The sequence below is a fragment of the Helicoverpa armigera genome, chromosome 30 (genome assembly GCF_030705265.1).
Source record: "Helicoverpa armigera isolate CAAS_96S chromosome 30, ASM3070526v1, whole genome shotgun sequence".
In the NCBI taxonomy this organism is placed as follows: Eukaryota; Metazoa; Arthropoda; class Insecta; order Lepidoptera; family Noctuidae; genus Helicoverpa; species Helicoverpa armigera.
Window position 1 is genome coordinate 3897380 of NC_087149.1, and position 15091 is coordinate 3912470.

General features: G+C 38.9%; 1 protein-coding gene across 1 annotated transcript; it reads right to left on the reverse strand.

Annotated features, from left to right (window-relative positions):
• Window positions 1-8635: 8635 nt before the first annotated feature.
• LOC126056160 (UDP-glucosyltransferase 2) lies at window positions 8636-13745 on the reverse strand. The gene is made up of 9 exons (XM_064042781.1): window positions 13596-13745; window positions 11994-12078; window positions 11673-11847; window positions 11314-11508; window positions 10806-11025; window positions 10287-10506; window positions 9708-9930; window positions 9328-9431; window positions 8636-8966 (listed from the first exon to the last, which is right to left on the reverse strand). The coding sequence occupies exons 1-9, from the start codon at window positions 13743-13745 to the stop codon at window positions 8785-8787; spliced, it is 1554 nt and encodes a 517-aa protein (XP_063898851.1). The 3' UTR covers window positions 8636-8784.
• Between the last annotated feature and the right edge of the window lie 1346 nt (window positions 13746-15091).

Below are 15091 nucleotides of genomic sequence, written 5' to 3' on the forward strand. Positions count from 1 at the left end.
TCTCGGGGGACTTCTGATGATAGCCGGTCAAAATGTAGCCTGTGTTACTCGGGAAGAGTGTAGCTTCCCAACAGTGAAAGAATGTTTCAAATCGGTTCAGTAGTTTCGGAGCCATAAGGATGCAAACAAATAAATGTTTCCTCTTCTCTTTCTTCTCTCATCTTTAATAAAAGGCCATTGATGATGATGATATATAACACAAGAGATACCTAAAGGTTTGAAATACCTAACTTTTATCTCTAAATATCTGACTGAGACACTGAGGAGAGGGAATAGTGGCGAGAATAAGAGTAGAGAATGGAGTAGGTACTTACTTACTGTTATTTTTTTGTGATTTTTTCAAACTTCAAATATTTATTGCAATCATGAGTGTTACAAGGTGTTATAGAATGTAGAGGTACATACATGACACCCTGTTTTACTTTATATAGTAAAAAAAGCTATTAACTAAGTAAATAATATACTACTACTTCCTACATTAAACGTCTCTCTTCCTCTCTTCTAAATATTTTGTTGTGGCCATCAGGGTCCATTGTGACTATCACTTTTTATATTTTCCACCTTATGTACTTACATTATGGAAAGCAATAAACGATATTATATGATATGGTGGAAGTATTTTCAACTGAATTACATAAAGAAGTATGTAGAGTCTATTTTCGACAGGTTTCGACCTACAAGTTAACATGACTTTTTCCTTTTCTTTACACGTGGGGTGTGACACATATTTCCCACTACTGTTTTTTAATTGTAATTTCGTCTTTTCTGGTGTTATTTCTAACGACTGTTATTTTCTTTTTAATATTATTTTTGTTTATTGATTGTAAGTCACACGCGTGCGTGAATAAACGTATTTATTTATTTCTTTCTTTAGGTAAGCTTTTATTATGCCAGGAATTACCTTCACTTCTAATTTGCGACCTTAAGAAGTAGTTACGTCTACAACACGAGTGAAGCCGCGGTAAAGTCTATGTCACCACACAGGTAGACTCCATATTTGTTGAGTACAGTAAACCGCACATCAGTGGTAACTGTCATGCACCTTAACTCAATAGTAATAAGTACGAGTTTCCTATAACACTGTTACCACTGACCTGAAGTTGACTGTACAAGCCTAAGCTAACAGTGCAAGCGCCTGCATTGTCACCGAGATGCACTTCTGTTGTTTGATTAGTTCTTGAGATTTTTTGGGGACGTCTGTTGCACTGGGGGTTCATTACAGAAGGTCAGCAGAAATATGAAATTTGTACGGAAATTACTCTTCCAAAGCAATAAATAACTTGCTTTAGTTTTCAACTTGTACTTACGAGTTGCCGCGGCGCTGGTACATAAAGGGCTCCAGAAGGAATACGATGGGTTTTAGTCAGTAAGAGTCTGTCACTCCCTCACGCTGCACCCACAACGGGACGGGTTATTATTTTGATGATTTCTCAACAGGAAAAATGGCAGGACAGTTCGAGTTTATCACCTGAGTAAAGAAGTTCCCTCAGGATGCAGATGGAACCATGAAAAACTGTGAAAACAACTTTTTATTTCCTTTCAATGAAATGTCGCAAAGTGAGCCTTCTGAATCATTGGTTTGCTGGTCAAATAATGAACTGCAATTAGTCAAAAGGTAAAAAGTGTTGAATAGACAAGAAAACTAGTTACTTAACACTTCTACTAAATAGTGTTTGTTTTGTAATTATAAATAAGTGTAACATTACGCATTTTCACAAAGGTCATCAAAGGTTCATATACCTAGATCAATTCCATCATCATCATTATCTGCCTAGCCTTTTCCCAACTATGTCGGCTTGCTAACTCTTATCTGGATGTAGCCGAATAACAGTGTGCCTCATGGGCCCGATAACCCTATACAAGGCTGGTTACCAGACGTGCTGACTTCTGACTACCGGTAACGAGCGCGAAAACAATGACATCCGGGAACCACCAGATGACTGCCAAAGGTCCTCAAATAACAGCTAGTACACACCAATTTAGCGTGCCTTCCGAAATTCCTCATGACACCACGTCAAGTATTACATAACCCGGCTGTTACTTAGCCATAAGCTCACAAAAATAAACTTAAATTGCTTAAATCAGCCATCTTACTTCATTTTGGCACATGTCTTCTAATTCAGCCTATCAGTGTTGCCAAGTAATAACTCCATGGAGAACTAAATGACTAGCGGAGATGTCATAACGCAATATCCCCTCAGAAAGCGCGCCAATATGCGGGTGTTTGGGGGACGAGGAAGGTTACTAGCACCTTTGTGAAACCCGCCATTCTCTTCAAAATATAATCCTATCAATTAAGACCAATCTTTGACAGATTGGTTTTGATTTGACAAGGGACCCGAATATTTCGCTAGTTGTATTTATTTATTTATTGCTTATTACAAGGTACATTATATATTCTAAAAGGTACAAAATGTCCAACAAAACTTATACCACAGTTTGTCTAATCACGCCTACAGTACATTGCTTGACCTACAAGAAAGCGCCTGACCTACCTTTCTAATAGCATCTTCGTCCCACCGGGCTATGAGAGTGAAGGAATAGTGAGTGCACCTGTGTCTGCGCAAATGCTTGTGCACTATAATATGTCCTGCGCAGTTGGTTGATCTCCTTACATGAGAACAGCCGCCGTAGCCGATAATTGGCTAGGAGGACATCATAGCATCTCCGCTATGTTTCCTTTCTCCGTAATAACTCTTATTGAACTGGTTGCCACGCTATTGCCACTAAATTGACAATCAATAACAATCTGTCCGTCTGTCTGCATCGATTGGGCAATCATTCATAAGATTTATTGTAAAGTGTTTAATAGATTGCTTGTTTTATGAACTTTGATTAGGTACGCTAATATTATAAAGGCAAAAGTGAGTGCGTATTTTTATTGCTACTTTAAGCATAAGTCAACGGTTTTTGATTACACTCGTCAGTAAGCTTATAAATCGGAACAAAATATAACCTAAAAGATCCCAGTGTCAGAGTTTCCTCAAATCTGACTGGCTGTCTTTGACGTGGAATTGTAACAACAACTGCTACTGAGTAGCATTCGGGGACGCCGGCGCCACGTGCCCTCCCAGGCACGGGGGTGTGGACAACTTCCATACTCCGGGCTGCTTTGTGAAAGGTTCTAAAACCCACACAGCTATTTCGATCAGACCCAGGAGTCGAAGCCGAAATCCCGTGCACTAGCTCATAAGTGTGGAGGAGCAATTGGAAATCAAGCAAAGGCGCGTGTAAACCTAATTCATAATGATTATGTTTGACGTATTCTAATCTTATTTACCATAGGAAATAAACAACAATAAGAGTATTATTCCAAAATTGCAATAGCATGCTTTAAACTACATACAAATACACGTATTTACGGATAAACACACAATTTGTATCTAAAAGACTGCCTTTAATAAAACTAATGACATAACTGTCAAGATGGCGGCCGGTTCAATGTCAAATCGGTTTGAAACAAACTCTTTGTGGAGCAAAATGGTCACGTTTTTTAGCAATTAATGTGTTATCTGTTTGCTGTATATGTTCCTTATATGTTTTTCATGTGGTTTTATTCATGCTTTCAGTATATTTCACGTTCTGTACTTCTGTATTATGTATGTTCAGGATTGTCAAAGTGTAGGTACACCACAGGAGAGAAGCGTGAAATGCTTGACTTCAGGTGGCAAAGTTATTTGACGAATATAAACACATTTTTTCACAAGGCTTTTTATTAGCGTGTGCTAACATTCTTTGCACACTGGTGGATTTTCCGCTTGTCGCAAAACGCGCAACAAATTCCGAGCTGTAAAAATCGCGGATTTTTGTACCATCAGTTGTCAATTGTTTGCTCGGAAAATCCGTTGGTGTGAAAACGGCGTGAAAAGCTAGAGATGCGGTCAGAAGTCAGTTTAGTATAAGACCTTTTTTTGTAAATGGGAAATCATCAAATGACCCCTCCCGCTGTGGGTGCAGCGTGAGGGAGTGTCAGACTCTTACTGACTATAACCCACCATGATCCTTCTTAAGCCCTTTATGTACCAGAGCCGATAACTCTTTGGAACAATTCCTTAGAAATACAAAATATCGGCTAAACGATTGCAAAACCCTAAAATGTTCACGTATAGGCCACTATTGGGGCAGGCCTTATAACCTAATGCCATGTAGCGAGCGTGGCGCCTACCTTATACAGCCTTGTCGTGACTCAGCTGCCGGTAATATCGACTTCTTGGAGAAGGTATATTCTGCAGGTTTTCTCTTTGTTATTTTGACGCCGAAAAGATTGATAGTTAAAAAAATATAATCGCCACATAGCTTTGAAATTCTGAAGACCATTTGACAACCACCCAGTGATCATCTTCTGCCCCGAATGCTACTCAGTAGTCGTTGTTACAATTCCAATAAATTATGGAATTATGGCGTTACTTTGCGGGAATCCATCTCAATTTTCGACATGAGAGGTTCGATTTCTGTATAAAATGCCTCTATTTTTCCTAACATTTTAAGCTGTAGGTATTCCATTTTCCGGTTTCGGCTAGAAAAAGTAGCCCATAGCTTTCCTTGATAAATGGGCTATCTGACACTGAATAAATGGTGTAATCATACCTGTATGTAGTTCCTTAGATAATGGCATTTAACCAAACCCTTCAGCTTTCCTAGGCGATAGCTAAAAACCCTTCTCCCGCAGTCAGTCAAAAATAACGGTCAGCACTTCCAGTGAATACAGAATAAGCCCTCTCACGATCTACTCTGAATATATGGCAAGTAAAGTTTCCCATCCTTGTATGGGCAGAGAAAAGTTGTACCACTCACGGCTCAGCCTTACGGGGGCACAACTGTACCATCTAGATATTGGCAATCAGGTCGGGTTGGGCTAGGTTCAAGTGTTGTTTATAGAAATGGAGTATTTTTTTAATGTCTAGATATGTTTATGGATAGTCATAAGAAATCTAATTATTGTTACTTCAATGCACTTATCGTCAATCAATATCACTTATTGTGTAGTTTGTAAGGAAATATAGTTAAGGAAACATATCTATTTGTAAGTACTAGGTATGCCGAATTAGATTAAGTTAAGTATTAACTTTGTGATAAATAAATAAATAAAAATTAAAGTATGTAGTGCTTTGTAATTACAATTACAAAGCACAGATTTTTTATGCTCACTTATGTTAATTCGTCACTAACACGAAAATACTGAAAAAAAAGTTCTTGGACAAATTATATTTCTAAAAAGTTTTCACATACTAAAGGTAAATAATAAGTATAGTAATAGGTGTAGTAAAATCAAATAAAAATAATCTATTCCGCGAAAACATCATTGTGGTTTGAGAACCACACCAAATCATGAAGTAAGTCCAAAAAGTCAAAGATATAATCAATCAAAAATACATATTTGAGGAGTCCAGACTAAAAGTTCATTTACTTTTAGCACTACTTAAAACAGTAAACAGTACTCATAAAAAATAAAAAAGCAACAAAAAATTGACAGTTCTCTCAAGATGGCCGCCGAAATGTAGGTCACTTATATTTGACGAGACTTGAAGATTGACAGATTGATATTTTAAGACTTTACTTACGAAATTCAAGGGGTTCGCGGCTCATTAACAGTTAGCCGATCGTAATTAGCTAGGTTAAACTGTCATCATCATCCTCCGAGCCTTTTCCCAACTATGTTGGAGTCGGCTTCCAGTCTAATCTGATGCAGCTGAGTACCACAAGGAGCGACTACCTCTATCTGATCTCCACCCAGTTACTCGGGCAACCCGATATCCCTAAGTTAGACTAGTTTGGTTGTCAGACTATCAGGCTTACTTTTTAAAAATCTTTGGCAATTCCAAAGGTTTTTTTTTCAAACGACAGCCGAGACCCGTCATGATAAGACCCGTCACCCATCCACGGGCCGACCGCACCAAGCGTTGCTTTGCCTTATGATTCATCCACAAGCCACGAGCTTGCATTCATTTTCCATCTAGCTTTTTTGCTTACCATAACATAAAACCGGCCAATTGCGAGTCGGACGATCACACGGAAGGTTCCGCATCATTAAATTCGCAATAAAAATATTCTTCTAATAATCTTCTATAAGAACAACTGTCTAAATATCACGATTCAAGAAATAAAGCCTGGTGATATGCTGGTGACAGACGGATAGCGAAGTCTTAGACCCTTTGGATAAGGAACCCTAAAAAGTACCTTATGACGTCCCTACGGAACCCTAAAACGTACCTTATGACGTTTAACCTCGGTATTATGATGCAAGTTGCGTATGCACATAATTCAAGTCTAAAGAATTCGCCGCGCGCATAGCATCGTTGTTTTATTGTATTGCATTTTGTTTTTAGTATTTTATGCTTTCCTTTGCACCTTTTGGCTGGGTTAGTAACAATGTTTTGACGAGGTTGTGCTCAATTTAATCTTGGTTCTTATACTCGCTGATTTTGTACACTATCATGCTACACTAACATCATCATGCTTTGGAGTTTGTTCCACCACTTCTTCTTCGCAGCAAAAACACATAGGAAGTGGTGAAGGGCGGGCGTTTTGGGGGCTGTCTTTTGTAAATTTGACGTTCAAAAAGTGCTGATTTTCAGCCTACTTTGAATAAATGACTTTTGATTTTGATTTATCATTTCTATTTTTGCAGGAGCCCGATACACTTTTTACCAGTCTAAGTAAAAACTATCGAATTACTTGTCAATAGAAATATCCTGGGTGGAACCAACAATTAAGTATGTATTTAATCTATTACAATAAATAAATGCATAAGCTTTTTAAATGACAAACATACTTGACTGTAGTGGTTTTGTAACTGAAAAAATTATTACATTAACGAAAAAATTATTACATTACAAATAAATTAATATGTCCGAGACATACTTAGCTATCAAACCGCATAGGTAAATAACGTCTGATAAGTCAATTTCGATTTTCGTTTGTTTAATTCTGAAATCGAAAACTATTAAAACATTAATCCCTAAAAATACTGGTGAATAGAATTCGACAGTTACTGGTCATATCTTGAGTAGAAAAGATCGCTGGGTGTCGCTACCAAACTTCTTGGTGTTAGTCATAAGCTGTAGCGATTTTTAAATCTAAGTATCTTCAAGATATATTTATATATTTAATATTTCCCCATTTTTATCTTTTTAAGTCTAAAATAAATAGTAGGTACATCTTTAAGTTGTACTACAAGTTACAGCTTTTTCATACTATCGAATTTCCGCTTGGTTTTGACGTCATACATTGTAGGTACCGGTAGTTGTCAATTAATTGGGTGGACCGAGCGATATTTCTAGGAAAAACCGGGCGGAAAACGCTGTAAGATCGCGTGACATATCGTGCCTACGCGTATATACACTTTTTGGTGGAACCCCGCTTTTAGGTATCAACATTATATTAGAAACAGAATAAATAACTATATATAAGTAGGTAAATTTCGTTTAAGAAAACTTAGTAGCGATAGACTCGCTTATAACTTGAATAACGCGCACTTGGCGTAAGGTGCCAAATTGTAGAAAAAAAAACACACCGCGAATATCTTAGGGTTGCCACTACCTAAACCTACCACAAATATGTAGATACCTATATATAGAATAGATAGGTAGGTGTGTAAAACTTTTTCCGCATACGGATAAAAAGTCTAACTATAACTATAATTTTATTACTCGTCAGAACAATTCAACAGCCATCCACCGAGCCAAACTTTATCATTGATCGACCAATGCGCCTGTTAGTCAGCACACTTTGATAGAACCAATTTGCCAACTTTTAAATCTGAAAAAACATATTTTCATTCGTTTAAGAACTACGGTGTCACAGATCCGCATATCTAGCGGCCAAAATTATAACACAACTTTGGCTTCGAAGGTTAAAAACAGGAACATTATTCTGAATACTCTGGCAACCCTAACAGCAATGCAGCGAAGTCATCAATTGTGCATCTGCAGGTGACGCTCGAATGTGAAGACAAGTGGTGGTGTGCTACCCCAGAAGATGTCTGTCTTTGTTCCGATGGGGTGCAGCTCATTATCATATTTAAAAATAATATATTACCTTTTATAACCAAAAGTTGAAGAAAGTAAAAGTAAATATAACTTACAAGGCAATATGTATTTGGATGGACATAGCTCTTGAGAAAAGATTGGGCAGCGCCATCTATTGTCGAGTAGCAGAACTAATAATAAATAATTTTACAAACAAACGTGATTTTAATGTTAGTTTTTTATTCGTGAAAGGCCATTGCAGATAGAATATTTTCCAATAGTAAAAAAAATACATTAAATCTCACTCTGGTTTAGATGACGTAGATATCCAATATTTAAAAATACTCAGTTTGAATAAGGTATGAGCATTGAGCAAAGCGCCATCTATGATTGAGTAGCAATAAACGCTTTACAATAAGTAATTAAGTTCTTCCTAAAGAAGCGGAAAAAGGAAGAAAGAAATCATATTCAAAAAGTAATTAATTAAACAATTCGAAAATCATATCAAAATTAGAACACTCTTATTGTTTAGCATTAAAGGCCCATAGTTACACATGAACCTTGGAGAATAGAATTTGTAAAAATATACTAACTGCTAGGTAATAAAATATGTTCATGGTAATCTCTGTCCTCTGTAAAATATTTGAACCTTCTTACTGATTAAGAGCAAAATATCCAACTAAATAACGCAAACACTTGGAATATTTAACAGTCGTGAAAACTATAAACAAAATCTTATTCACACACATCTATTTCAACGGCAACGATCCCGTAGCATTCTTTCAATATTTACAAAAATAAAACAATATTACAATGATCATTGCTTCTTCTTCTTAGCCGTAGTCTTCTTGCCACTAAATCTTCTGACGCAAGCAGTGACAGCGAGCTTGACGAGCCACGCGAGCGCCGCGAGCACGCCGAGCACAGCGAGCACGAAGTCGAGCATCCAGCGCTCATACCAACTGTACTTGAGTGATAGTGAGCGTAAGTGGTAGGCCCCTGTGAACAATGAAATTATGTAAGACGTAAGAGCCCAAAAGTAGTAGGTGCTACTCGAGCATAGATGGCGCTGTAATCAATTTAGTTTAATTTTCCTTAAAAAATTAGAAGCTACATGCGCTGTATATAAAAATAGTACGATTGTAAAGGCTACCATCTACACACAGTACCGGCGGCAGCGCCGCCGGCATTGCCGCCCAAAGAAGCCGCCGGCACGACCAACCAACCAAAAAAAACGATTACCTATGTGCCGCTTGTATTGCCGGCGGCATAGCCGCTCGGCATGAAACCGGCGGCATTGCCGCCGGCATGTGTGTGTAGCCTTTAACCTAACAAAAATAAGAACGATTAGTTTACATACCTTTAGTTTCAATAGCGAGTTCTACGTAGAAAGGAATGAGTTTCGCCGGCGGCACGGGACGAGTGCGGAATAGTTTAGACAAGAACTTTGCTTTTTCACGGTACCTGAAAATTGACAAAGTTAATGTAAGTTACACGTCTTAACGTAATAACCTGCACGTTTCACAACATAGAATAGCAAGTTACCCAACTTCAAAATAAGCAAAGATTTCATGAAAATTCGCAAAGATTCCCAACTCTGCAGAATGGTTTCATAAGATTGAAGGTGACAAAATTTATTCATTTATTCTTAGCGACGTATCTAAGTTATTACATACACAGTTACAGTTTCAATTTCCAATCCCATTTTAAAACCACCAGAGTTCAATTTCCAATACTCACTTCTCATTCCCCAGTAACTCCTTCACAGCCACTTCAAGATCATCAGCCAACGTGTCCTTGTAATAGTCTACTTGTAAAGCGACACCCATTCGGACAGCTCTCTCGGCGTTCGCTTTCTGGTCCCCACCAAACGGCACTACTACCACGGGCATACCCGCGTGGATAGCTTCTACTGTGCTCGACTGACCGCCGTGGGTGATGAAGGCCACTGTGTTCTTGTGAGCTGGATGGATGAGAAATATTTGTGACATTGCTACAGGTTTTATATGACAGATGGAAGTAGGAATTCAAGCCTCTTCTGGTCCTAATTTGAAGTCCATTCCTCTCTGTCAGGCGTCATATTAACATTCACTCCCTTCTTAATATAGGAGAGGTCAGTTCGGGCCATGGGAGTTGCTATCGCTGCACAGGGCATAATTATTAAAGTGCACAAGCTTTTGCGCAAACACTAGTGCACTCACTATTCCTTCACACTTTTGGAGAAAACTTTGAGAAAGTCATTTTCGCCAAAAAAGACTCCTTATTCCATGATAACTCTGAGTATGAACCCACAGACTGTGCCCAGTTTTTATTACTTACCAAGGACGGTAGGCTGTGGTAACCAAGGCCTGATATGTACATTAGGAGGCAGGTTGTCCAGAGGCTCCTCGTACTTCCACAGCACGGTGTAAGGCAGCTTCCCAAACATCTTCACGAGTGCATCGCGTTTCTTAGGGTCCAGCCCTGCCGCTCGGAAAATAGACCCCATGCTGAAGAAGATCACTCCGTTTTTGGACTTGTCCATGAGCTCCTGTAAATCCTGGAACGTAGAAGTAAATAGGATGTTATTTGCTTTTGTGATAAGTCAAATCATGTCAAGAGTAGTTCGAGACTATGTGACAGCCACAAGGGTTGGTCGATTATAAGGTTAAGCAACGGGTCCTAGTCAGGTCAGGTCAGGATGCTAGTAAGACTTAGTAGTAGACTAGTAAGGTTATCAGACTTCTAGCCTCTGACAACACATAGTGACTCGTGCCTTGACGTTCATTAGCAACACGGGGCTAGGGAATTGATCGCAAGACATATTGCTTATTGTATCTCAATTGTCTTAGAACATACCTTAGGCAACGGAGCCAGATGCTCACTAATATGATACCCAGCGATGTTCACCACATTGGGAGGAGAGCTATACCCATTCTGCAAGGACTCGTGGGAGTTCACCAGGAGTATGGACACGTTATGCCTGGCTTCCTCGAAGGGGGGCAGAGGAACTCCTCTCTTAGCAGCTAGTTCAGAGAACATGGACTCGTATTGAGCTACTTGTCTTGGCTGGTCGTACCTGGAATGTTAATGATGTAGATATTTTTGATTCCGAGATTGCTTTATGTGGCTCATGTGATGATGATGAGCCCGTAATAGAGGAGAGAGAGACTATCAAAATGATAGTCCTTCCATATTCTAATCTACTGCAAGCAGCGGTATAAGAAGTAGTGACTTTCTCACAGACATAAGAAGGTAGGAAAGAAATCTGACAAGCGAATCCAGGCATTTTTAACCCGACAGTTGCAGCGCGGAAAATCAGCCAGTTTATTCTTTTAAACTACAAGACTACAATGCAAGGACTTACCAGGTATATGCAGTTAAAACCATATACATAAGTCCATTAAGCCATCTCCTAGGCAGACTCATGGGGGTCTCACACTCGTTCAGTACAATAGGCGTGGTCGGTATGGACCTGACTTCATCCACCATCAGCTCTAACAAAGGATGGTAGTTCACGTTGCTGAACACGATCCAGGGGACTTGCTGGATGGCTGCGTACCTGGGTAAGAGCCGAAGAAGGTTTATTATGATGGTGGGGATCTAAGATCTGTTGAAGGTGTTTAAATGACAGCCATCGCCAATAGTCCGAAAGCGCCAGGCGCTGTTCAACTATGGTTCCGCACGGATTTAGGACGTATTATTCATTGGGAATAACCCACTCACCCAGCATCATAGTCGTTCAAATAGTACGTAGTGATGACAGCGTCGAACTGTTTCTCGACGACCACTCGCCTTAATTCGGCATTTTGCGCGGTTGCCGTACAAATACGGACAGTGTGTTCCTTCATGAAAGACAGACTTATGTTGTTATTGCCCATCATTGTTATTGGATCGAAACCTAGGAACGAGAAGTAGTTGGCTTGAATTACGCAGAATTCTGGGATAGTTTAACATCAAATTTACCATCCATAAATTTGTCCTCGTAGCCGATTATCGGCTTCGGTGGCTTTTCTCATGTAAAGAGACACAATTGAATGTACTTACTGTCGACAACCTTCCTGGCTTCTGGAAGATCAATGATAGTAAGGTTAGGATGAGATTCCTGCTTGAAAGTCGCAGCCCAAGTTACCTGGAAGCAGACAAAAGTAGTCTGTGAATAAACCTTAAAAAAATAGCCACCATCGAGTTCTTGAGAGTTCCCTAATACATTAGGTACAGATTCTAGAGTTGAATCAATGGTTGTTCAACAGTTTATTTTGAAGTTAATCGTGAACTCCATCAAACTTTTGAGTCGATCTGATACCAGCCGGATCGCTGTGACGTGAACACTACCATTCATATGCTCATTTATGAGCCCAAAGTTCGAGATCGACTCAAAGGCTTGATTGGAATCAAGATTTTCTTTCAAAGAAAGTTAACTGTCTGCCGACTGTTCTAACCTAGAGACAGACATGTGTTGCTCTGGGGAGTTTGTTGCGCCATTTCTTCTTCCCAGCAAAAACACATAGAAAGTGGTGAGGGTGGTAGTTTTGAGGGCTGTCTTTTACAAATTTCAAAAGTTCGAAAAGTGCTGTTTTGCAGCCAAGTTTGAATAACGATTTTTTTTTATCTGCAGTGTGCTCTTATAGGTCTTGTAGGTTTGTCTTTTTTGACACGCTTATTATTTTTATTTATTGTATTCAAGTACATTGATTTTTAGCCATATTTTGTTTTCAAATAAAATGTCATATTTCGATGTTTATCTTTAGTTCAGTGGGTCCTCCAATGAAGTGATGGTATCATATTATATCCTGATAAATAAAATGCATAGTGTACTTACTCCGCATTTTTTGTTTATATGAAGATTGTTATCAAATGATCAAGCTGGTAGACTACTATAAGCACTATACATATAGGGTACCTATCAGAAATGGATTAGTAATTTACAGATCTGTGTGACGTAACCAAAATGCATTCTTATAATCATCCTTGTTAATGATAAACAGATTTTAGTCATCAATTAATTTCAGTTTAGTCTCTCTGAGTCATTTTATGGTCATAATACCCAACCTTCAGAATAAAAAGTGAAACTCATTAAGATTTCATCATCAACTACGTTGGGTCGGCTTCCAGTCAAAACCTATGCCACTGAGTACTAGTGTGCCACATTGAGCGACTGCCTATCTGACCTTTTCAACCCAGCTACTCGGGTAACAAGATACTCCTTGGTAAGACTGGTTGGTAGACTGCCAAAGATGTTCAAATGACAGCTGGGACGCATTACCTCGTTGTATGGCCATGCTAATCTTTTGTCCGAGGTAATAACTGTTACAGCCTTTTTATTGTCCCGATGCTGGGCACAGGGCTCCTCTCACATGGAGAAGGATTGAGCATTAATCACCACGCTTGCTCAATGCTGGTTGGTGATTTCAGACTTTACAGTCCAGGTTACCTCAAGATGTTTTCCTTCACCTTTTTATCAGCCATTGGTGTCTAACATATAAGTACTTAGAAAGTACTTAAGTACAAACTTTGAAAAGTTGAATTGGTACTTGCCCGACCTGGAATTGAACCCACACCCTCATACTCTAGCTAGAGGTTGGTTCTTTACCCACTAGACCAACACGACTACTCGAAGTAATAACAATTAATTAGAATACTTCATACCTCATGTCCGGCCTTCAAAAGTGCCCAAACGACTCCTTTGGCCAAAACATCGTTAGATCTCGTGGCAGCAGGGAAGACGAACAGTACCTTATATGCCCAAGTACTGGACAGGCATAGTAGCAACAATGTTAGGACCTTCGTGGTTACCATGGTTACGGCTTCCTCTGTAAAATAAACAAAAAAATAAACATCATCTTCTATTAGATACTAATAGAATAATGTAGAGCCCATTATGTCGGTCCTGCGCCTGATCTCTCTCCGGTGGTGTCGGATTGTCGTCCCATCACGCTATGAGAGTGAAGGAATAGTGAGTGCACCTGTGTCCAAGCAAATGCTCGTGCACTATATCTGTCCTGCTCAGTTGGCTAATCTCCTTAAATGAGAACAGCCGCCGCCGTGGTCGATATCGGCTAGGAGGACATCATGATCAATATAAATAAGAGAAAACTTTTTTTTCTACCGTAAAGGCTCTGAAACTGATCAATTGATTTGAAAAATTCTTTCGAAGTAAACAAACAAATAATAGTTAATCTTAAAATATAAATACCTCTTTAGCCGAAAGTATGAAGTTCCCTCCTGTTTGAAATATCGTTCACTACTAAGCCATCATTCAGATGTTTTATACTTTAAGTGCAAAGATAAGATATTTTATACGTAATGATAACGATGATCTAAAACATTTGTATCGGTATTTAGTCATTGTTTAATATGTTTGGATTAAGCTCCCAAGTAGATAAAAAAATATGTATCGAAGTTGAACTTCATCATAGGCAGATTGCAGCTGACTACCAGTGCTTCTCAAGGAGCAACTGCCTATCTGACCTGTTCAACCCAGTCACCCGGGCAACCCAATACCCCTTGGTATAGATTTAGATCTTAATTTTATTTTTACCTATATTTTATTTATTTATTTTATTTAGGATCTCCAACAAAAGATGTACATACACATAACATGACATAGTATGAAAAACAATGGGAATATTGTCGGGGTACTCCTTCACTTATAGGAGACCACAGCATATAATATCACTAGCTATACTATATATATTTTACAAATCTCTCTTCTCTTCTTAGTCGTTTCCCTCACTGCTGAGGATCGTGACTCCTTCTGATCTTGTCCACTAGATGTCGCCATTAATTGCGTTCTGTTGCTTGATGCATTGCAACATTCATAGGCATCTCCAGCTCTTTGGTAATTTGGTCAGACCACCGTATGGGACTTCGGCCTCTCGGTCTCCTTCCTTCTACTTTCCCGGTCACTATCAGGCGCTCTAAATTATTGGCAAGTCTGCGAGCAATATGGCCAAACTAATTTTACAAATAATAAATACTTTAACTTTGACATGTCACGCTGATTGTACAATAGGTAATTTACTGAATGTAATCTCAATGACAATATTTGTAGGATTAAAGATGGCTGATAAATCTTTATCATATTCTTAATTATGAGTAACTTCTTTCTGTAGCCAGGTGGTGACAACAACTATGTCTTGTGT

Excerpts from the sequence above, each read along its gene's own strand:
- LOC126056160 (XM_064042781.1), bottom strand. The coding sequence starts at position 13,745 with ATGGTAACCACGAAGGTCCTAACATTGTTGCTACTATGCCTGTCCAGT. Across the intron at positions 9,931-10,286 it reads ACCACAGCCTACCGTCCTTG|CTCACAAGAACACAGTGGCC; the intron begins GTAAGTAATAAA and ends TCATCCATCCAG. Across the intron at positions 9,432-9,707 it reads GAGTTACTGGGGAATGAGAA|GTACCGTGAAAAAGCAAAGT; the intron begins GTGAGTATTGGA and ends GTCAATTTTCAG.